Source organism: Crocuta crocuta, unplaced genomic scaffold, assembly GCF_008692635.1.
Source record: "Crocuta crocuta isolate KB4526 unplaced genomic scaffold, BGI_CrCroc_1.0 scaffold48, whole genome shotgun sequence".
Lineage (NCBI taxonomy): Eukaryota > Metazoa > Chordata > Mammalia > Carnivora > Hyaenidae > Crocuta > Crocuta crocuta.
The window spans coordinates 10,562,389-10,587,777 of NW_027533089.1; the positions used below are offsets into that span (position 1 = coordinate 10,562,389).

Here is a 25,389-nt window from a genome sequence, read left to right on the forward strand (position 1 = left end):
TAAGGAACCGCCACCTACATTTAGGTTGACATTTTCTAGAGTTTAACTGATTATTGACATCTAGTAACCGCTTCTCCAACTCCCGTTTTTTCTGTAAATGAAGTTCTTCCTTGGACTTTATTATCTTCTTACCTATGTGATTTAAGAGGAAAAAAGAGTATTACCAAACACTAACACAAATACCAGACTGATTTCTACTGCTGCACAGAAATACATACCGTGAGGCTTTAGTGCTCTTTTTCTTAGACATGCAGCAACATACTTTTCTAGTTCTCGCAGTGTTGATGCTTTCAGTGTTTCAAAGTCTATCTCTATCTCATCAGGGTTGGAATTTCTCAGTGAAGGCTCTCTTGACTGTATTATATGAACGACTCGCCCAAGTTTATCTCCAGGGAGTTTGTTTATATCCAAGCTTAACTGCCTTTTCTCATCATAGTTCATAGGTTTAGCATTAGCATCATCTTCAGATTTCAGAGCAAACACCTGCTGTTTCCTCTTCTTTGGCTGACTAAACAAAAATTAACGTTAATCAAATTTATTTGAGATAATATTATGATTTGAATAAGGCATTATAATAAAAAAGGTACTCACTTGCTTTTAGATTTTTCCTTTAATTTCATTTGCTTAAACTTTTTCCTTGGATTTTCATCCCTGTTATTAACCTTTTCTTTCTTCTTTTCCCTTTTAGATTTCTTTTTCTTTAGTTTACGGAAAGATCCTTGGGACAGAACTTGTAGCTGTTGATGAACAGCTTTCAGCTGATAAAGAAAAAATACTTTAAACATTCATGGCTCTGAATAAAGACATTAGAAAAAAATGAAGGCACTCAAAAGTCAAGACTATCCTTCTGAAATTCATGTCCTTCAGGTTCTTATTTCATTTCACAAATTTATTATTTTGAAGGGCATACATTAAATAAGAAATACTATCAATGTGCTCAGCCCATAAATTTAGATACTCATCTAAAAACATATCATGAACATTAACACTTCCAGATAATCTTAACTTTTTTTTTTTAGGCTTGAGCTCAGAGAAGGTTAACATTTTATCACAAAAGATTGCAATGTTAAACAAAATTCATAAAGCATCTTAGATTACATGATCTAAATCATTTCAATGAGAATCAACTCATTGAAGTTAAGAATTTTAAGATATATAGATCTTTGGGTAGGAAAGACTATTAAACATTACAAATGTGACAATAAGTAAATAAAGCCACAGTTGCTAAGTGATCTAAATGTAACAGCTTTTAATCTATTGAAAGCATTTTATAATAGATCTGCAGCAAGAGCTCACAAAACTACAAAAACTTTTGCCGATACAATCAACTACCTGCTCCTGAAGTTTTGTAAGACGTTTAACTCGTTCATCTTCAGAATCACCAGATGAGTTATTTTCAGAGGAAGCTTCACTTCTGCTTTCTTTCCCATGGACTTCTGTGGTATTTGTTTTGATGTAGCATGAACTCTCAGCAGGTTCATCTGGGATCTTTGCAAAATGCATTTCAAAGATATCCTATAATGGAAAATTAGACTATAAAGATGTTCTATATTTCCAATTTAATGCAGCAATAACACCTTTTAACAAAATTGGCATATTTTGAGGATAATTCTGTTTTTCCTTGTGGTAATTGTTATATAATATATACATCAGGTCATTATGTTGTATACCTTAAACTTACACAATGTTAATTTACCAAAGAAGAAATGTAAGACTTGTGCTTCCTTGCCTGCTAACCTTAGCAACTTTTTCTCTTCTCTTCTAGGTATGACAGAACTGTCAAATTGTATAGAGGACGTTCTTTCAAGGGTCTCCTGCCCCATGGTTTGATGCATCATTCCACTACCTCCCACTGGCTCAGCCTCAAAAGTCCTCAAGCTTTCCCTCCAGGAAGACATGGGCTCCAGGCAATCCTATCTCAGATATCTACTATCCCCTCTTCATTAATATTTCTCCAGTATCCTCTATGTGCAGGGCAGCCTCATTAAAAGATTTGCTGTTGGGGCGCCTGGGTGCCTCAGTCAGTTAAGTGTCCGACTCTGGCTCAGGGCATGATCTCAGGGTTTGTGGGTTTGAGCTCCGCATAGGGTTCTGTGCTGGCAGCTCAGAGCCTGGAGCCTGTTTCAGATTCTGTGTCTCCCTCTCTCTCTGCCCCTCCCCTGCTCATGCTCTGTCTCTCTCTGTCTCAAAACTAAATAAAAACTATTATAAATTAAAAAAAAAACACTGAAAAGGAAAAAAAATTTTAAAGGTAATGTATGCTATACCTAAAACAAAACAAAACGAAACAATCTCCACACTTTAATAAGAGTCTAATTAATAAATTATGCATTATATTTGGGGAGTAGGGTGTTCTTTGTCTTTTGAGTTATGGTTCTAAAGTTTCCAGACTATGTTCAGAGGAAACTCACTTTCAGAGCACACCCATCAACTTACCTGGAATGCTTTCGCCATTGTCACTACTTCATGGTCTGGAGGATTATACCTGTAGCAATTCATGAACATTAATCTAACATCTGCCGCAAATTCATAGGCATCTTTATATTCTTGGTTGTCCATTTTTCCCTAAATTAAGGAAAAAGTACAGGATTCACAAACAACATAGCTCAGTAATTATTTAAGCACCTATATTATGAAATATTTCAAACAGAAGAATATAGATAATACCAAAAACAGATACCCATCCTCCAAATTTGACATATGTTAAAATTCTGCTATTTTTGTTTTTGTAGTTTCTGGCTTTAAAATTATCCAATGAGGGGCGCCTGGGTGGCTCAGTCGGTTGGGCGGCCGACTTCGGCTCAGGTCATGATCTCACGGTTCGTGGGTTCAAGCCCTGTGTCAAGCTCTGTGCTGACAGCTAGTTTAGAGCTCAGAGCCTGGAGCCTGTTTCAGATTCTGNGGAAAACAATGTATTTTCAGATAACCTTGGATAAATAAGTTTGATCCTAGGAAAAGTGGTGAAAAGATAAATTCCTTAAATGAGCCCTGAATATCTAAATGAAACATTTTTACTAAAATTCTCCTAAAAATTAAAAGACATAAAAAACGGAAGAGAATTGGTAAAAGAAAGAAAATAATATCAAAGCTAAAATAAATGAGAGACAAAAAAAAAAAAAACCCACAATAGAAAAGTACAATGAAACCAAGAGCCAGTCAAATAAAAAAAACTGATAAACCTTTAGCCAGATACATTTAAAAAAAAAAAAAAAGGACTCAAATAAAATCAGAAATGAAAGAGAAGTAACAACTGGCATCACAAAAGTACAAAGGATAAGAGACCATTACAAAAAGATAATATGACAACAAATTAAGACAACCTAGAAGAAATGGATAAATTTCCAGAAACACACAATCTCCAAGGCTGAATCATGATGGAATCAAAAATCTGAATAGACCAATTACTGGTAATGGAATTGAATCAGTAATCAAAAAACTCTCAAGAAAACAAGCTGAGAATCATGAGGCTTCACAAGTGAATCCTACCAAGCATTTAAAGAAGAGTAATACCTACTCTTCTCAAGCTATTCCAAAAAATAGTAAAGGAAGGAAAACTTCTAAATTCCTTCAATGAAGCCAGCACTACCCTGATACCAAAACCAAAGACACTACAAAAAAAAATAAATAAATTACAGGTCAACATCTTTGAAGAACATAGATGCAAAAATCCTTACGAAAATATTAGCAAAAGTAATTCACCATGAGCAAATGGGATTTACTCCAGGAATGCAAGAATGGATTCAATAATATGATACAACACATGAACAAAATAAAGGATAAAAACCATATGGCCGTCGCAATAAATGCAGAATAAAGGGGTGAACCTCAACATCTTTTCATGAAAAAACTCTCAACAAAGTGGGTTTAAAGAGAACATACCTCAACATAAAGACCATATATGAAAAACCCACAGTTAACACCATATCAGTGTAAAAAACTGAAAGCTTTTAAGACCAAGAAGACACGAATGTCTATTCTCACCACTTTTATTCAATATAGTACTGAAAATCCTAACCACAGCAATTACACAAGAAAAAGAAGTAAAAGGCACTCAAAGCAGTACAGAAAAAGTAAAGCTTGCTATTAGATCATGATACTATATATAGAAAACCCTAGAAATTCCACCAAAGAACTATTAGAATAAATGAATTCAGTAAAGTTGCAGGATACAAAATTAATATACAGAAACATGCTGCCTCTGTATACTAATACTGAAGTAGCAGAAAGTAAAATGAAGAAAAACAATCCTATTTATAACTGCATCAAAAAACAAAAACAAATTCCCTAAATATAAATCTAACCAAGAGGGTGAAAGACCTGTACTTTGAAAATTATAAGACATTGATGAAAGAAATGTCTTTTCACTAATGAAAAGATAAACCATGCTCATAAATTGGAAGAATTAGTATTTTTAAGATGTCCATACCACAAAGAAATCCACAGATTCAATACAATCTTGATGAAAATGCTAATCATAGTTTTCATAGAACTAGAACAAGCCATCCTAAACCACAAAGACCTTGAATAGCCAAGGCAATCTTAAAAACAAACAGGGGGCAACTGGGTGGCTCAGGTGGTTAAGCATCCCACTCTTGGTTTCAGCTCAGGTCATGATCTCGTATGATTTCATGGGTTTAGCCCTGCATTGTGCTGACAGTGCAGAGCTTGCTTGAGATTCTCTCTCTCCCCTTCACTCTGTCCCTGCCCTGCTCACGCTGTCTCTCTCTCAAATAAATTTTAAAAAAGAGAGAGAAGAGCAAAGCTAGAGGAATCATAATCCCAGATTTCAAAATATACTACAAAGCTATAGTAATCAAAACAGTGTGGTATTGACACAAAAATACACCAATAAATCAGTGGAACAGGATAGAGAGAGCCCAGAGATAAACCTACACTTATATAGTCAATCTATGACAAAGGAGGCAAGAATATACAGTAGGAAATAGATAGTCTCTTCAAATGGTACTGAGATAATTGGACAGCTACCTGCAGGAGAGTGAAAATGGAACCACTTTTTTACACCATACACAAAAATTTAAAACAGAATAAAGACCTAAATAAAGCCATAAAACTACTAGAAGAAAACATAGGCAGTACTCTCTTAGACATGGGCTTTAGCAACATTTTTCTGGATGGGTCCTCAGGCAAGGGTCATAAAAGCAAACATGAAGTATATCAGATGGAAAAGTTTTTGCACAGTAAAGGATATCATCAACTGAATAGGAGAAGATATTTGCAAATGATTTATCTGATAAGGGGTTAATAGCAAAGATATATAAATAATTCATATAAGAAAACATAGAAATTCATCTAAAGGATACAAAAATGCTGATTCACAGGGGCAGAGGCACCCCAATGTTTATAGCAGCAATAGCATCAATACCCAAATTATGGAGAAAGCCCAAATTTCCATCAACTGATGTATTACGAAGATTACGAAGATATATGGTATGTTTGTGTGTCTGTGTGTGTGTGTGTATATATACATATATACACACACACACACACAGACACACAGACACACACACACACACACAATGGAATACTACTCCATGATGAAAAAGAATGAAATCTTGCCATTTGCAACAATGTGAATGGAACTGGAGGGTATTATGCTAAGTGAAGTCTGAGAAAGATATGATTTCACTCCTATGTGGAATATGAGAAACAACAGACATAAGGGAAGGGAAGGAAAAATAAGAAAAACAGCCAGGGATTCAGATCATAAAAGACTTATGTATAGAGAACAAACTAAGGATTGCTGGAATGGGGCGGGGGTGGGGGTGGGGTGGGGGTTAAATGGGCGATGGGCATTAAGGAGGGCACTTTTCGGGATGAGCACTGGGTGTCATATGTAAGAGATGAATCACTGGGTTCTCCTGAAGCCAAGACTACACTGTATGTTAACTAACTTGAAAAAAAAAAAATCAGAACGACAAGAATACTCCTATAACCAAGAAAAGAAGTTCTTCCTATTAAGATAACATTTACCTTAATAGTTCCAAGATCCATTGGATTCTTCACAATATCATAGTAGTTATGGAGCCCCAAAGCATTAACATCAACAGGATTATAAAAGGGCCATGCATAGGGTAAGTGTTTCTTCGCAAGCATTTCTTTAAGAATCTCACTACAGTGCCTTAATTGTTTGGTCACTTTAACACTCTTTACAACTTTATATAGTTGCTGAGAATCTGGCAAAACAGTATTCGGCACATTTTCTTTTATAGGTGGCATTTTCACTGATGTTTTTTCTGCAAGCGTTGGGGAAGTTGCACCACTTGCTTTAACTACTGAAGTTGTAGGAGTTGTGGTATCTGCTTTCCTCTTCACACCCCTCGTAACCTGAAACAATTCAATAAAAACAACTATAATAAAGTGACATTCACACCAACAGTTTTCAAACTTTTTTGATGGCTACCCTTACAGTTAAAAAGCAAAACAAAAAAAATAAATAAATAAAAATTACCAATAGCATGTCTTCTATATATTAAATATTAGTAAAAGTTAACTTCGCTTTTAGAGGCAAAATAAATAGCTCAAACATTTTCTTCCTACATCCTAAAGAATGGTTCTATGCAAACCTTTGAGATCGATGACAGATTGGAAAAATAAAAGTCCCAGTTGTGCAAAAACAAGTCTGAATACCCAAAATCAGCTATGGTATACAGTTTTAAATTATCAACCGATCAAGTTGCGATTCAATAGAATTTACATAACACACACAAAATGGGTAGTTGGGCAACTGATATTAATATAAAAATACAGTAAACCAGTTCAAATTCTACATGAGAAATCTCTAAACTTTGGTTCACATCCTAGATCTCTGTTTAAAAATGTACACAGACAAAAATATTGACTGCAGTATGTTGAAGACCAATTTTCAGATCAACTTGAAAAAAGCCTTAGTCATTACAACCCCTTACCCTGAAACATTTTAAAGTCACAGTAAACTTACTTGGGCCACTGACTGTGAGGTAGAGTTGAGTGGAATACCTTGTGCCATCTCTGAAGGAGAAATAGATGTCTCAGGAAACACAGAGGGAATCACTTGCTGTTTAAATACCTTTTCAGGGGCTTTGGAGGATTGTTTTTCTTTACCAGAAAGAACTGCTACATTATGATGAATGCCTAGCCAAGTGTGAACCAGAGTAAATATGAGTAAAATATAAAACTATTTTTCTGTTAGTATTCTATTTTAATTTACTTAATTCAGCTTTTTAGCAATAAAAACACAGTACACTCCCATTCTCCTTTGAAACCTTCCCATACATACTTGCTAACATTTGCTAGACCAGTTTAGATACAATATTAGAGATTTCAAACCAGATATTAATGGTGACTTACCAATTTTATTCAAAATATGCCTGGCTTTAACTTAGTCTAATAGAGCTCTGTGAGTACCTCCAGTAAATTGCAGACATCCTGGAGATCAACTATATAATACTATGTGAGGTCTCCAGAATGCTCTGCATAAATATCCAAGAACTTTAAAACTGACGTAGTCCAACATTGGCTGACACAAAACAATAGACGTGAACATAATTTTCTTATCAATATGTCCTTCAGATGATTCTGCCAAAGGAGCCATTGTGTATGGTCTTCTGCTCTGCATGTTCCCAGAGAATACCATGACTTAAGACATTTGGATCACATCACTTGGAAATCTGTTATTTCAAAAGTCCATCCTTGTATCCAGGTAACTCCATTCTTCAGACTATGAGACTGACGTGCTGCCAACTGCACCAAGAAGGCTGCTAAGGTAATTCCATTCTTCTAATCACTCAAGCCAAAAACCTTGGAGTCATCTTTGACTCCACTGTCTTTCAAACCCAATATCCCAATCCATCAACAAACTCTTTTGGCTCTATCTTCTTATCCAGAATCTGACTACACTCATAGGTGGTAATCACCCTGGTCCAAGGCATCAATTCTTAAGTGGATTTCTGCAGTAGTATCTGATGAGCCTTCTTTTGCTTTTATGTCATATACTCTGTTCTCAAAATAGCCATCGAAGTGGTATTTTAAATTCAAATAAGATCATGACACTTCTGCTCAATGCCCAATGACTTCTAATCTTTTTTTCAAATAAAGGCCAAAGTCCCTACAATGCCTTGTGAGGAGTACCTGTATGATCTCTCTACCTGCACTTCTGCCGCCCCCCCAACCCCCCATGCCCACCTCTGCCCTCCTTCCAACCACACTTCCTATCACTCTAGCCCTTCACTTATTTTACTTAGCCTACTGGCCTGCTGTCCTCAAATCTGGTATGCATAAGCAGACTATTTGCTCCGCCTTAAGGAGACAGCCTGTCAGCTATTCCTTAAGGGCATACTCCAACATTCCCTTTATGCCTTCACTGAAAGGTTACCTTATCAAACCACCTTATATAGGACAACTTTCTCCTTCCACTCCCACTACTTTCTTGTTCTCTTATTCTTATTTTTTTCCTTGCCATTATCACATTTGACATATAGGCACCCCTGACTCTCCAAATTCTTGCTAAACAAATTCAGGAACCAAATAGATTTGAATATATTTTAAGACAAGGCTTATATGCCTCAATCCCTGAGTTCTCATCACTCACTAACACTTAGGAACCAAATAGACTGAGATAACCTATCTTCCACCTATGGCTCTTTGAATTCAGGAGCTAAACAGAGAAGTATAATGAGAAATACTTAACATTTACTTAATTTTACCAATTTCCTCAACAAAAACAAAAAGCTCTGTCGGGGAAGGGAACTTTGCTTTGATCTCTACAATACCCTTGTGCCTAATATAGTACTTGGGACCTAAGAGGACTCAACGAATATCTATTGTATGCTTATCATGTATCAGGCCAACATTCTAGGTGCCAGGGCCCAATAATGACCACGACAGACACAGTTTCTGTCCTTGTTTAGCATGTTGTCTAGTGTAAGAAATAGAAAAAAATAATAATCAAGTTGATTACAAATGATGCTAAGCACTAGAAAGGAAGTATATGGAGTGCTGACTAAAGGCAGAGACCTACTATACAGAAGATAACCAAGGAAGTTTCTTCGAAGAGGTACCAATTAAGATGTTACTGGCAGTAAAAATGTATTCCAAGACACTCAGTAGGGAAAACTTCAATGAGTGAGATGCAAGTAGCTCAGGATGAGAACAGAGAAACGGGCAAAGTCCTGATCCCAAAGGGGCACAGTAGGGATTTAGACTTCATTTTAATATGGGAAGCTTAAGAGAGGTTTTAAGCAGGTTAATGATGTATTCTAGTTTATTTTTAAAAGACTGCCTTTGAGGCACCTGGGTGGCTCAGTCAGTTAAGCCGTCCAACTTTGGCTCAGGTCATGATCTCACAGTTTGTGGGTTTGAGCCCCGTGTCGGGGTCTGTGCTGTCAGCTAGCTCAGCCTGGAGCATGCTTCAGATTCTGTATCTCCCTCTCTCTCTGACCCTCCCCTGTTCACACTGTCTCTTTCTCAGAAATAAATAAAATATTAAAAAAAATTAAAATGAGAAAAGAAGAGTCAGATGCTTAAAAAAAATAAAAGACTGCCTTTATGTGGCACATGGGTGGCTCAGTTGGTTAAGCATCTGACTCTTGGTATCAGCTCAGGTCATGATCTCATGGTTCATGGGTTTGAGCCCACAATGGACTGTGTTGATGGTGCAGAGCCTGCTTGTGATTCTCTCTGTGTGTTTCTCTCTCTCCCTCTCTGCCCCTCCCCTGCTCATGCTGTCTCTTTCTCAAAATAAATAAACTTAAAAAAATAAATATAAATAAAAGACTGCTATTGTATAGAGAACAGACCACAAAGAACAATCTGGATCATGGGGACTAAGAAGACGGTAGGCTAAAGTAGTAGTATTGCAAAAACAATCTGAGGAGTCATTACAAAGAATACCTAATGAACAGAATGTGAGAAAGAATCAAAGCAAGGAAGGAATCAAGGACAACTTCTAACTATTCTGGCTTGAATAACTGTGTATCCATACCATTTTCTGTTACACAGAATAATCTAAGGAAGTTCAGTGTTTAACTGCAAGCAAGGTAAATGAGAGAAGTGTATAAGACATCCAAGTGGAAATGTCCAGTGCCTTGAAGATAATCATTGGTTTCTCAGAGAGGACTGTGTTAGAGACATAGATTTGGGGATTAATAGCGTGCAGATGGAATTTAGAAAAAGGATACCTAATATCAAACCCTAAAAAGAAAACCCCAATACTTTCTATGTATTTTTTTTTTTTAAGTTTTATTTCTAACTACAATGCAAATTGAACTTGAGAGTCAGGGTGGTTCTCTATCTTTGTAACCCCCACAGTATGTGCATTTTAAGTGACAAACATCCAAATACATAATGACAGAGAAACAAAGTCAAAGAAATTTTGTCTGAGGGAATCTTATGCTTTTAGCAATAATCTGAGCATCTGAAGCATGTAGGTACAACTTAACCATCAAGAAAGTATTAAAGATTTTTTTTTAAGGGAAGCATTTTAAAGATAAATAATTTTTACTTTGCTTGATAATATTTTATGTCATCACTTTGCTTTAACAATTTAAATAGCATACTGATATCCTCTTGCAGAACCCTAGGCCATATATTGTCAGATTTAAGATCAACCTTTTCCAAAGGTAAGAATAAAATAAGAACTTTAATAAACAGTGAGTATCTCACAGGATTGGCTAAAGCTTTAAGTCATGACCCATCTTAAAGATCTATCAACAAGGAAAAAAGGACACATTATTATCAATTAAAACAACCTTTACAGTGGTGTAAGTCCCCTATATCCAAGCCACTTAACTATATACTTTACAAACACAAAAGCTAAATATTTTCCTGATATTATACATGAGGAAAGTACCATGGAATAGTGATTAAGAACTTAACCAAAATGTACACCTGCAGTGATCCAAAAATAAACCCACATTTCATCTATGACAACTTTGGTTGCTTCTACAATAAATCCAACTGAATACCTAAGATTAGTTTTGTAAGTTCATATTTAATATTATTAGCTGTAAAATATTTCTCTCTAAAGTTTGTTTATTTGTTTTGAATTAAGAGTTAGAAAACAGGAGAATCCTCAGACTCAACAATAACATTTCATTCTTAGCTATGGGATCTTTTGTTACAAGGAACATTGACAATTTGGGCCCTCTTACTATATAGCAGAGATGTAAGATCCACTAAAAATACTAATAAATTTACTGGGTGCCTACTATGTGGCACTGTGCTATAGGGACTCTCAGCCTCCAAAGCCATAATCCATACAATCCTCTCTAACCTTGTATATATAATGGCCATCCTTGTTTTCAAAGTTTGCCTTACTGTTTAAATGGACCATTTCTACCAATAGAATATGATATAGAAGGACTTCTGAATGTATATCCTTTGAGAGATTTTTATTTAGCTCTAGTCATTATATTTATACACGCACATGTACACATTCATTTAATACAAAACACAGAGAAAGAAAGAAAAACATAAATCTTTTCTGTCTTACCTTTCTTTATTCTTTCCTTACCACCTACAATTTGTTCTTCTTGTGGCATCTGAGATAATTTCTGCCTAAACAACTTCTCTAGAGCTTGTGCCATAAGAACAATGTCATCTCCAGGCTAGAAAATATAGAAGATCATACACTATGGTCAACAAGTCAGACTACCTTAGAGAAGACAATGACACAGTACTCTTAGTATTTATTTAACAGTATTTAGTGCTTCTAAATTAAGTTTAGAAAATGGTGTAGCGGCTCATATTTTAAATTATAACAAGTCATGTTAGACTGTAACGTGTAACTTCTAAAAACAACCCAGGTAACCTTTATGAGTAATAGGTTACAGTCCAACCAACCCTACTAATACAGAAAGGTTTTAGAAATTAAAATCTCTACCTCACAAATAAGTGAAAACATATTCATGGCTGTGCAAAGTACATGATTTGACTTGATGTGATTGTTTTCAATTAACTATAAGTGATAAAATGACACTGAAGAGCTGTTTTCGTTTTTAAATCTTTTTTGAAAATTTACTCTGCGAGAGCACGGGCGGATGGGCGCAAGCTGGGAGGGACAAGTAGGGAGGAGAGCAAGACTTCCAAACAGGGTCCACCCTCAGCTCTATCCCTGGGTGACCTGGGCCGAAATCAAGAGTCAGTCACTTAAATGACTGAGCCATCCAGGCGTCCTCTCCCCCACCTCCTTTTTTAATCTTAACTACCTGCTTAGAAATCTTCAGTTTGCTTTACTCATTACTGACTTAAAAACAAGAAGAAAAACAAAAACAAAACTAAATCACAAAGCAAGAGCCTAAAGCAGAGAACACTGACTTTGAGTCAGGTATGTCAGGAAAATTACTGAACTTCATTTTAAAATGTTAAATATAAAAGTACACTTGGGATTGTTAAATTAAAACGAAGTTGTCAATGGCACTTTCAGAATACCATTAATTCTGATGTTTTAAAAAAAATCATATTGGCTAAAAGTCTTAAATTTAAGGTGGCACCGATAGTTTGGGAACCAAATTTCTATTACATTTCAGCATCACTAGTGAATTGGAGTAAATGGAATGCAAGCTTTAAAATTTTTAGATATCATGTAGCAGCTTAAAAAGGATGCAGTACTCTAGAAAAAAGGATACTATATGGAGAAAAAGCTCAATACACAAATCCAGTTTTATGGATGAACGCAAAAGTGAAAATTAAAGTCAAAATGTCCATATACAGTATCCGACAAGCTAATGCATCAACACAAATGCAAACACTACTACTAGAAAACAGAATGTGTCTAATCTTTAAGTTAACTTGTCATGAAGTTTAGATATATATAATTTGTTTGATATACCATGAACATTTAGTTTAGATTAGTATATAATAAAGTTTATCATTTATAACCAAAATGGCAGAAGTATGGTAAAGAACACTTTGAAATGATCCTTTATTCACAGAAACCAGCTATCATTGATATTTTGGCTCAGGTTATGATCTCATGGTCTGTGAGATCAAGCCCCACGTTGAGCTCTGCACTGACAATGCAGAGTTGGCTTAGGATTCTTTCCTTCCCTCTCAGCCCCTCTCCTGCTCATAAGCATGCTCTCTCTCTTCCCAAATAAATAAACATTTCAAAAAATAAAAAAAGAAAACATAAAGAACGATTACAGTTACTCAGGCAAACTTATGGCAGATAGATGAATATTGACACGTAAAAATTATGAAATCCAGTAAAAAACATTATCCATAAATATGTAAAACACCCCAAATCAAGACATGAAATCTAAAATCAGCACACTTCTTATGTATGTAAAAGCAAAAAAAATTATCAAGTATAACATAAACCTACATACCTTGTTGTATAAATAACAATTTGAGAACATTGTGTTGAAGTCTTCTATACACTCTGAAGCCTTCACATAATATTTATGTTCTAAGCGCTTCTTAATTGTATTTAAATCCATTGGGGTTTTGATAATGGTGTAATAATCCTATGATTTTCATGAAAAAATTCTAAATGTTAGCAGTAAGTACAAATTCATTACAATTATTGGTACGCAAAGAAATTTAAGAAACTATATACTTGTAACTAGAAAGAACAATTGATTCCCTTTAAAAAGCTACAATAGAGAAACCCAAATTTTTGTGATGAGAAGCAAAGCTGACTGCCATGACATTTTTTTTTTCAGAGAAAAAAATAAACAACAAATAGGAATAACAAAGACAAGAAAGTAAGAGTAGAACTATCCTGGAAAATAAAAACTGAAAGGCATGTAGAAAAACGTAGAATTTATGAAGTATGACAGATCCAGAATATAATCCCAATGCCATGATTTACTATGTAACAAATTACTTAACCATTCTGTTATCAGATGGCTAAAAATTCCTAACATAAGACCTAAAGTTGAATCCTATGTATGATGCCCCTAAGTCTACCAAAAAGTGTCGAGAGCAACTTCATGGAGAAGGAGACATTCATGACAACCTTGCATCAAAAGGTCAAATGACACATTCAAAAAAAAAGTCAAGTGACATATTCTATAACAAGAAAGCATTTACTATAATTTACTACAGACTGTTAAAATACAAATTTAAATGCCCAGAAAAATGAGCTTTGTCATGTAAGAAAAAATACTTACTGGGAAATTCTTCAGTGGTGCAGAATAAATTAGGTCTTTATTAAATTAAATATATTTTATAATATTAAAGACTAGTTTATTTCTTTCAGATATTTATGGGATTTTTCTCTTTTATAGTTAACATAATCATAGGACACACTTACAGGCAGCTTTAGCTTCACAGCATCCACAGGTTGCTGAAATGGCCACGAAAAACTATGCTTCCATAAAGCCTTCAGGACAACTCTTTGTAGATATTGCAGTTGATTTGTCAATCGCCCATTTTTCTTAGTATTTATATATTCTGGTGGTGGAGGGTTAACAACTGCTGTTTGTCGACTTGACAGAGACATTCTTAATTGCGTCAAACACTGATATTACAATGTTGCCTACAGGTACACGTCCTTACACGTCCTTAAAACACAAAAACAAAACGAAGTTACCTTCAAAGCACGTTTAATATAGTTTCTATAGGAACTAAAAAGTGTTAGAGTAGTATATTTTACAGCACATCATGAGTAAGACAAAAAAGCCAAATGATAAATGAATCCATTTGTACACAAATACAAACCTTTTTCTATATAAATACTAAGAGTGGTTTCATTATGTATGCCTTAGTTTTAGATGATTTACGGTATTTAAAATTTTCACTGTATTTCTTCTGCCTTTCTAAAACACAAATTGAGGTCTTAGCAGGAAAAGTCTGTCAGTTTCTGGTAAAAAAGAATTAATAGGAAATGTTTACAGTTACTCTACAATTATTAATTCAGTGAAAGAAGAAAGGCAAAATGAAGGATTTTTTTCTGGCTGATTTAAATAAGATGACTTTTTTTTTTTTTTTAAGTAGGCGCTATGCCCAATGTGGGGCTTGAACTCATCACCCTGAGGTCAAGAGTCACATGCTTTAACCGACTGAGCCAGCCAGGCACCCCTAAAGCGATTTAAGACCTCATTATTGGGGCGCATAGGTGGCTCAGTCAGTTGAGTGTACAACTTTGGCTCAGGTCATGATCTCACGGTTCATGGGTTTGAGCCCGACATTGGGCTCTGTGCTGACTGCTAGCTCAGAGCCTGGAGCCTACTTTGGATTCTGTGTCTTTCTCTCTCTGACCCTCCCCTGCTCATGCTGTCTCTCTCTCTCTCAAAAATAAGTAAAAAACATTAAAAAAATTTTTAAACCTCATATGACATATGACACATATTAAAATGCTATTCTTTAGTGTATATTACTACATCTAAAATAAAACTTCATATTTAAGTAAGACAGTATTAACATTCCTACACAGCATTATTACTTTAAGGAAAAAGGAGCAAAGGTACTACAAAGTACATCAATGAAACAAAAAGTGTATTTAAATTGTCCATTTTTTTTAGAATAGTGTTAAATTTAGCCAGTGTTATTTGTTTGCATTAAAGCGGTATTAGTTCTCAACCACATATTAGTCACTTTTGGGTCTTCCTAAAAAATTATGATAAAATACATAACATAAAATTTACCACTTTAACCATTTTTAAGTGTACAGTTCAGTAGTATTAAGTATATTCATTCTTGAGCAACTAATCTCTAGAACCTTTTCATCTTCTAAACTGAAACTCTATACCTATTTAATAACTCCTCATTCTCTCTTCTCCCCATCCTATCTTGTTTCTATGAATTTAACTACTCTAGGTATCTAAGTGGAATCGTATTATTTGTCTTAGCATAATATCCTCAAGATTAATCTCTGTTGTAGCATGTCAGAACTTCCTTCATTTTATAAGGTTTAACATTTAATTATCTGTACATAACACTCTGTATATCCATTCATTCATTCATCCATAGATACTTGGTTAGCTTCCACTTCTTGACTGTTATGAATACTGCTATAAACATGAGTGTATAAATATCTCTTTCAGACCCTGCCTTCATTTTTTATGGATACACCCCAGAAATGCAGAAGAGAGAATTGCTGGATCATACGGTACTTTTTTTTTTTAGGAGACCCATACTGTTTTCCATAGCACCAGCAATATTTTACATTCCCACCATCTACAGGTTCACAATACTTTTTATTTTCTTGTTGGCTTTTCATTAGCAGCCATTATAATGGGTGTGAGGTGTGGATCATTTAAAAAAAATACCAATGATGAATGCCCAGACCCCAGTCTTTGGAGATGGGGCTTGCTAATCAGTTTGCTCTTCAAACTTCCCAAGTGCTTGAGATACATAGACAGGATTAAGAACTACTGCACTACAGTGAACTAACTTGAGGTGTCATATTACTCTTCTCATGTTATACAAATATGAACTACAACTTTTTTAATGTTGTTTTGAGAGACAGAACATAACCAGGGGAGGGGCAGAGAGGGAGGAAGACACAGAATCATAAGCAGGCTCCAGGCTGAACTGTCAACACAGGGCCTGACACGGGGCTTGAACTCATGAACCATGAGATCATGACCTGAGCTGAAGTCACTTAACTGAGCCACCCAGTTGCCCTGAACTATAACTCTTAATGTTATTAAGAACAAAGGGGAAATTCTAGTTTTGCAACTAGAAATTCAGTTTTGCAACTAAAACTAGTTCTGTTTTGTAATTAAAGTTAACCTATGTTCGGAGTGTCCCAATCACTAGACTCTCCTCTTCTTCGCAGAGAGAGCCACTAGGATAACTTTTATCCCCATAGATTAAATTGTGACTGCTTTTAACCTTTACATAAATGTAGTATTATTTGCTATGCATTACATTGTGTGTAGCCTTTCACCAATATCATGTTTCTGAGATGTATCTGTTATTTGTTCATCTTCATTGCTATATAGTATATTATGATTGAATTAGACTATAATCAATACATTCCTCTTGTGACTTTTGGGTTGCTTCCAGTGTTTGAGGCATGTTTGTTGTACGTGCTATGAACATGCTTGTAGTAAATATGCACATACATTATATTGGATATAAACCCAGAAGTGAAAATGTTGGGTCATAGGTTTTGTGTGTTCAACTGTAGTAGATAGCAGTTTTCAAAAATGTACCAATTTATAAGAGCATTTTTGAGAATCCCATTTATTCCATATCCTTGTCAATATTTAGTGTTATTGGGGTGCCTGGGTGGCTCAGTCGGTTAAGGCTCATTGACTCTGGTCATGAGCTCATGGTTATTGGGTTCGAGCCTTCACGGGCTCTGCATGGACAGTGAGGAGTCTGCTTAGGTTTGTCTCCCTCTCTCTCTGGCCCTCCCCTGCTTGTTCTCAAAAAAATACAAAAAATTTTTTTTCATCTAAAAATATTATCAATGTGTTTCATTCATCCATTCTGGTGAGTGTATGATGGGATCTCATTGTGATTTTAATTTGTATTTCACTGAGGATTCAGGTCATGAGAAACCTGTTTAATATGTCTACTGGCCACATGAATATCTTCTGTGTCAATTGCCTGTTGAAGTGTTCTACTCATTTTTGTATTGGGTTGTCTGCTATTATTTTTAGTTCTTCATATAGTCTGAATACAAACTTTGTTATGCGTGTTCCAAGTATATTCTCCATGCTTTTCCTTCGCAACCTCTTTTTAAATCAGCATTCTTATCCCCTCCTCCCAAATGCTAATCCATCAGCTATTATTACTCTGCTTTGCCACTACCTTATTTATCTACTTGTTGACTATCTCCCAACCCCTCTCTCCTGCTTTGTCTTGATCTAAGACGTTTTGAGGTCTTGTCTGACTAATGCCTAGGACAGAGCCTACAGGGGCTGAATTAAAGTGTTCAGATTCAGTTTTATTTTAGAGATAGAGTAGATGTGATGTTTTTATATAAAGGGAAATAGGGAAATCATGAATGTTTCACTTTTAAGGTGCCTAGGTGGCTCAGTCAGTTAAGCACTCGTCTTTAGACCAGGTCATGATCTCACAGGCTGTGAGTTCAGGCCCTGCACACGACTGTGCTGACAGCTCAGAGCCTGGAGGCTGCTTCAGATTCTTGTCTCCCTCGCTCTCAAAAATACCATTAAATTAAAAAAAATTTTTTTTTTTTAAAAACAGAATGTTTTACTTTTAGGTCCCATTGCTCAGGAATATGCCTTTAAAAAAAGATAATTAATGCTTATCAATTAAAAAAATGACTTTTCCAAACCTGTTCCCCTCATCTAAACCTCATACCCTTTTGCAAAGGATCTGTTTATGAGAAACCCTTTATTTAAAAAAAAATTTTTTTACATTTGCTTTTGAAAGACAGAGAGACAGAACACTAGTGGGAGAGGGGCAGAGAGAGAAAGGGAGACACGGAATCTGAAGCAGACTCCAGGCTCTGAGCTGTCAGCACAGAGCCTGATGTAGGGCTCAAACCCACAAACTGTGAGAACATGACCTGAGCCGAAGTTGGACACTTAACTGACTCAGCCACATAGATGCCCTGAAGAGAAGCCCTTTAAAAATTAATTTCCCTTGACTTCTTTTATTTCCTATTCTATTTCCCATTACTTCATAAGTGCTTCACCCCTTTTCCAAAATCCTATTATTTCATTAATCGTTCCTTTATTTCTGCTATTGTAGATTTCTTTTTAAATTAGGCTTAAGGCTTTCTTCTACTTAAAGAGTATATAATACATAATCTTATTTCTTGATCTTCTTAAGAGTATATTTTCTATACTCTTATTTTTGAGTCTTATTTATAATTTGCAATTACAAATTAATCATTTGTAATTAATTTCTGCTGGTATTTCTGTCTGTAGATATGCTCTAGTCATCCTTAAAATTTTTCCTTAAAAACACCTTTCCACACAAAAACCTGCACACAGTTGTTTATAGCAGCTTTATTAAAACTTTTCCAAAACTTGGAAGCAACCAAGGTGTCCTGCAGTAGGAGAATGGATAAACTGGAAAACATCCAGACAATGGAAGGTTACTCAGCAACCTATCAAGAAATGACCTACCAAGACATGAAAAGACAGGGAGGAATCTTAAATGCACATTAGGCAAAAGAAGCCAATCTGAAAAGGCTACATACATAGTGTATGATTCTTATATATGAGATTCTGTAAAAGGCAAACTGTGGAGACAGCAAAAAGATCAGTGGTTACCAGGAGCTGGGGAGAGGGAAGGAGAAAAAGATGGAGAACACAGGATTTTTAGGGCAGGGAAAAGACTCTGTATTAGATCATAATAGATACATGCCATCGTACATTTGCCCAAACCCTCAGAATGAATACCACTCTTAAGTGAACTCTCATGCCAACAAAGGACTTTGGGTGATAATGAGCTATCATTGTAGGCTCATCTACATATTTTACCAAAAATATGTAACAAACTTTAAGACTTAACTTTCATGTAACAGAAAATTAAAGGGTGAGGGCACCTAGGTAGTTCAGTGGGTTAAGCATCTGATTCTTGGTTTCGGCTCAGGTCATGATCTCTCGGTTCATGAGTTCAAGCCCCACGTCAGGCTCCACGCTGACAGTGCAGAGCCTGCTTGGGATTCTCTCTCTCCCTCTCTCAAAATAAAATAAACTTAAAAAAAAATTAAAGGGCTAGAGCTGCACTGTCCAATATAGCGAACTTTAGCCACATAGAAGAATTTAAGTTCAAATTAACCAAAATTACCTAAGTCAAAAACTCATCCACATTTCAAATGCTCAATAGCCATAAGTCTACTGGCTACTGTATGATGGGACAATGCAGCTATCAAACACTGCCATCACTGCAGAAAAGTCCCGTGGGACAGTGCTAGAAAAAAGTGAAACAAAACCATTAAGAAAAAAAATGTAGAATATATAATATTCTGTAAGACAAAACCAAAACAAGTAAAAAAGAAAAAGATAAATGGCCTATTTTTATAAAAAGATTATAAAAGAAAATGTGAGAAACTGAAGACATAACTAAACTCAGTTTTATCATCCTAGGTCAAATCTTGGTTTGAGATTAACAATTAAAGACTTCTTGGGCACAACTAGGGAAAATCAGGGAATTGTTCACTTTGACAGGTGTGAGAATACATTATGACAGGTGTGAGAATAGTATGGTGATTATGAAAATAAAGTGATTAAAAAATTGATGTTAATAATATCTATCAAAATAGGTTTTAAATGATTTGGGACAAAAAAACCCATATACACAAGCAAACATGGCAAAATATTGACAATTGTTGGTAGATATACAAGTGTTCCTTGCCCATTTTTCTATATATTAGGAATTTTAAGGGGCGCCTGGGTGGCTCAGTCGGTTAAGCGTTTGACTTTGGCTCAGGTCATGATCTCACGATTTATGGGTTCAAGCCCTGCATCAGGTTCTGTGCTGGCAGCTCAGAGCCTGGAGCCTGTTTCAGATTGTGTCTCCCTCTCTCTCTGACCCTCCCCTGCTCACGCTAGGTCTCTCTGTCTCAAAAATAAAAATCTATAAAAAAAATGTTAAGCAATAAACTTACGGCACACTGTGGCTGAAGACTGCAGATGGACCATGAATAAGACCTCTGATTTATCACTGGGCAAAAGAACAGTTAATATTTTATAATCTGATTATCTCGGGAGTATGCTCTGCTTTCTTTGGCTGGAGTGTGTGAGGTGTGTGATGTGAGGTGAATCTCTAGTCCAGCAATAGAGGACTAGGAATTGTTCCCTTTATAAAATATTCTTTATAATCACCCCTGTCTTTCTGTGCAATGTATTTTAACCTTCTGTTTCTTAAAAAAAATTAACTTTAAATGTTAATTATGTTTTAAAGACAGGAAGAGAGAGAGCACAAGTGGGGGAGGGGTGCAGAAAGAGAGAGAGAGAGAGAGAGAGAGAGAGAGAGAGAAAATCTAAAGCAGGCTCCAGGCTCTGAACTATGTCAGCACAGAGGCTGCTACAAGGTTTGAATTCAACAAACCGTGAGATCATGACCTGAGTCGAAGTCAGATGCTTAATGAACTGAGCCACTCAGGCACCCCTTATTTAAAATTTTTTTAAAGGAGTTGTGGTGTTTTATACTTGGCAAATTTCTGTTAATTGATACTAAAGCCTTTATCTTATTAATTTTAATAATTTTGTTAATTTGTTATTAGAAAATGTTCTCAATAGAAAACAGAAAATGCCAGCATAATGGTTCAGCAACACACACCCACAAAAGATTTACACCTTATTTGATATAATGGTGGGTCCTAATCAGCTGAAAGGTGTCACTTAAACGCCAACATGATTAAAGTTTGGAGTTACAAGTATACTGGCAAATATACATAACCTGTAGCCTCTCTCATCTCTGTTAAACTTGACTGTTGTTTCCGATGTTTATGGTGAGTTGTCATTTTACTGTTGTTTCAGCTTTCAGACACTTTTTACTAGTGGAAAGACAGCATGGGAAGATGAAATCTAATCTCAGTAAGAATTCAATGTTATATAACAACCACCACTGACAACTGCACAAAGACAATGTACCATAAATTATGAAAAGTTCTGGTTTATTTACTTTGATGAAGATAATCACATAATGCGTATCACCTTGTCAGATCATTCTATGGTTCCATGAGCAAACTCACTGAAAATCAGATGTTTATTTTTTTATTTGAGAGAGAGAGAATGCCTGCAAGCAAGCAGGGGAGACGGACAGAGAGAGAGAGAGGGAGGGAGAGAGAATCCCAAGCAGGCCCCACATTCAGAACTGAGCCCAATGCAGAGTTTGATCCCACGACCCTGGGACCATGACCGGAGTTGAAATCAAGAGTCAGACCCTCAAGTGACTGAGCCACCCAGCTGCCCCCAAAATTAGATCTGTTTTGTCTACTCAGTAGTTCATTGTAAAATAATCTTTTGAGTTCTGGAGAAAGTCTTAAAGATGATGTACTATTTACAGAAGTCATTTAAAAATGAGTTTATTTGAATTTAACATCCACATGGTATGAAAGGCATACAACAAAGTTTCCTTTCCTATTCTTGTCCCTTAACCAAATAGGACCCCTCCTTACTGTTAGCAGTTTCTTGTACATCCTTTTAGAAACAGTGTCTTTTACATTTAATTCATATTAGAAATTGTCCCAGGGCAGCTCCCTCTATTTTTTTAAGTTTATTTATTGAGGGAGAAAGAGAAAGAGAGAGAGGTTGAGAGGGAGAGAGAATCCCAAGCAGGTTCTGCACTATCAGTGCAGAGCCTGACATGGGGCTTGACCTGATGAACTGTGAGATTATGATCTGATCAGAGATCGAGTCACTTTCTTAACCAAATGAGCCTCCCAAGTACCCCTAGTCCCTCTATTTTTAATGGCTTTCCAGTATGAAATTATATGAATATGGACGTACAATATTATATATAATGTTGCAATCAATATCCTTATAAATATATCATTGCATCCATATGTCAATACCTATTAGAGATATTTTTTTGATCTGGCCTTTGGATATACTTCTATTAAGATTTTTAGGACACTTTGAAATATTGCTATATGTTTAATTGCCATTGAGTGATTATTCTAATTTATATCTCTACCAACAACATACAAGAATAAAAATTTAAACTTCTAAACAAGTCTTTGAAGTAGTTGTGAATATTCCAGTCATTCCTGACAAATACTTATAAACCAAATCAAAGGTTTCCTGAAATGCACACATGAGCTAAAACATGTTTCCAAAATGTTACAAGAAATATACAAGTTCACCTCTAATTTAATGTAGACACAGACATATCAGGAAGAGTCTGATCTCTTTAGCAAAGGTTTCACCCCTCCAAAAACATAAAAACCAATCAGCTGCTTGAGTTTGCAAGAAAAAAATATTTACATAATTCTTCAATTATTACTGCCCTCAGTGGTGCAAGTATTAAATTGTGTTGCCCTATGTGCTTACTGAAGTCTCAAGGAATTGAGCTGATTAAAAGACAAAAATAGTATAAATTAATATATCTGTGCCTAGAAGACTTAATTTTAGAAAGAATTGAAATTTTGAGGTTTTGAGTAAAGATTGTTTAAAAACCTCTTCCATCATTTCGATAAATGGCAGAGAATAAATTATTCTGCTGTGTGGTGGCACTTCTGGTTGAACTTCAGAGCAGATCTTACACATGCAGAGAAGCAGCACAGCAAAGAACTTGAGTTTGGATTCTGAATACCAAGTGGTTCCAGGGCTCAGAAAAGTCAAAGGCAATCCAACGGGTGTGAGCTCAAGTACGGATTCCAAATCCTGCATCATCAAATGAATAGTCTCCAATTCAAGGGAGAAAATGGTTTCTTCAGAATAAAATCAGGCTTCACTTAAAGCCAAACAGATGACTTCTAGAAAATGTATATTCTTCACAATGATTCAATCTTCTCTTCTACTCCTCCCTTCAGTCTAGAAATGGGACACCCTCACTGTCTAGAACTGTTCCCAGGTACTCTACATAATGAGATAACAAAAGTCCTTGATCTCTCTTGCCTATATCATCAGCATTTCTATACTAGCTTACCCTCCATGTACACTTTAAGTCTCCTTAAAAATTCTTCTCTTGATCTTATTGTCTCCTTGAAGCCTCAGTCTTCTCTCTTCTGTACCTCACACCGGAGCATCCTAAAAAATGACATTGTCTTTACTCCCCACCTCAATTTTGTCCCTGCCATGCCTCTAAAATTCCTCCTACACTAAGGCTAATTAATACTTACCATACTTAGTTGTTAAATAGATTCTTTTTGAGTCATATCTTACTTGACCTCTCAGCAACATCTATCACTAGACTATCGTGACTCTCTTGAAATTCTTCTCTGGTTTCCAGGATACCACAATTTTTTTTCCAGATTCTATTTGTTCACTTATTACATACTTTTAAAGCACCTACAATGGTGCCAAGCATTGAACTAGGAACTGAGGATACAGTCTCTTTAAAGAGACTTAATAGGTAATTACAACAGGATACATATAATTACTGCTTTGATAGAGGTAAGACCTGGGTGATAAGGGAATAGAGTCAGATTGGAAATCCAGAGGATGTTACCTCCTTCATAATCTCATTTTCTGCTAACCCATTAACATCCTCCAGGGTTCTTCCCTTGCTCTTTTTTTTTTAACTCCATCTACACACTCCCTGACACTTGGATATAAATCTACATATTCTGAATACTTAGGGTGTTCCTATATTCCAACCCCCAAACTGCTTTTTTTGTTCAGTCCCTTGTTACTCCCACCTGAATTGATACAAAAGTGAGGTTTTGAATTTTCTTCAGTAATTTACAGCCACACTGTTCATTCAACCCACTGCTGTTCCTGATATACACATATATAAACCCCTTGCCTATCTCATTAGACTTCTATGTTGCTACTATCTCAATCCCCAACCTGTGTCAGTCACACTATAAAATGTGCAGTTCATGTCCCACCACACTTTGTGCTCAACACCTGTCCATGGCTTTGAAAAATTTCTTCTGCTTACCAGAGCTCCTCTCCCCCATCACATTTTAGGCTAACTTCTATTTGTCTTTCAAGATACAGCTCAGTTATCACTTCTACCCAGATACCTCCCTCATCCCCTTCTACCCACTCAGGTCCTTCCCACGGGCCCAAAAGCACCACACAGATTACCCAAAATGACCAATAATATGCCAGCAACAACTAAAGCTTCGTACTGTCTCCTGCATTCCCAAAACTACAGTATATCCCGCGACCCACCAAATCAATCCTAGGCCTAAGAGAAGCACAGAAACCAGGAATGTTTTTCAAGAGTTGGGGGAAGGCGGTTGTGTAACCTGAATGTCACACCCTCACCCTAATCTCCTTCTTCCCACCCCTTCTTTGCANGAAAAAAAAAAAAAAAAAGCCAAAGCGTTTTTAAGAGTCAAGTCCCCAGTTTTTAAAAGGGTCCACTGGGGCAACAAGCTTGAAGTTGGTAAGCCAAAGGAAAGCAACTGGCAGCTCACCTGGGCAGCAAGGCACGCAACGGGATGGCCTCGCCAACTGCCTCGCCGGTCGCACAGTGCTGATGGGGGAGGGGAGAAGAGCAAACAACGGTTGCTTCCCACTCAGGATCCCGCCGAGGGCCCGGATCCCAAAGCGGAGCACCACGTAGAGGCTCTGTCACCTTTGGTGAAAAAAAGACCTTATCTGATCGTTCCCTCCAGCTTATATCAGATGAAGCGGTGTGAGGTAGGAGTTCTTCGCCGACCGTCACCACCAGCTCTCGCCCTACTGGCAGCCGCCACGAGCCGGCTCTGACAGGCGCCTTTATCCGAGGCCGGCTGCAGGCGGCCCACCCATTGGTCTGAGCGCGTCACGTGGTCATGCCTGGAGCGGGGCGGGGAGTAGGGTGCAGTCTCTGCTCAGTGGCCAGGGCTTTCAGCCGAGGTTTAAGGCCTTGCCTCCGGGGAGTGCACGTTTGTTGAGCCTTTACGGAATGCCA

General features: G+C 36.4%; 1 protein-coding gene across 6 annotated transcripts in view; it reads right to left on the bottom strand.

The window, feature by feature from the left end:
• The window catches only part of BRDT (bromodomain testis associated), a 60,458-nt gene extending 35,313 nt beyond the window's left edge, over positions 1 to 25,145 (bottom strand). For 4 of the 6 annotated variants that reach the window (XM_077746006.1, XM_077746009.1, XM_077746011.1 and 1 more), the window contains exons 1-12: positions 23,663 to 23,734; positions 23,470 to 23,570; positions 14,255 to 14,504; positions 13,326 to 13,463; positions 11,489 to 11,603; positions 6,959 to 7,131; positions 5,992 to 6,345; positions 2,437 to 2,565; positions 1,333 to 1,515; positions 592 to 758; positions 219 to 508; positions 19 to 132 (exon numbers count right to left, since the gene is read on the bottom strand). In XM_077746006.1, coding sequence (XP_077602132.1) covers positions 19 to 132; positions 219 to 508; positions 592 to 758; positions 1,333 to 1,515; positions 2,437 to 2,565; positions 5,992 to 6,345; positions 6,959 to 7,131; positions 11,489 to 11,603; positions 13,326 to 13,463; positions 14,255 to 14,443 — 1,852 coding nt within the window. In that variant the 5' untranslated portion in view covers positions 14,444 to 14,504; positions 23,470 to 23,570; positions 23,663 to 23,734. Of the gene's footprint in view, positions 1 to 18; positions 133 to 218; positions 509 to 591; positions 759 to 1,332; positions 1,516 to 2,436; positions 2,566 to 5,991; positions 6,346 to 6,958; positions 7,132 to 11,488; positions 11,604 to 13,325; positions 13,464 to 14,254; positions 14,505 to 23,469; positions 23,571 to 23,662; positions 23,735 to 24,910 lie in introns of those variants that run through there. The other 2 variants (XM_077746007.1, XM_077746008.1) reach the window with 2 other exon arrangements.
• Between the last annotated feature and the right edge of the window lie 244 nt (positions 25,146 to 25,389).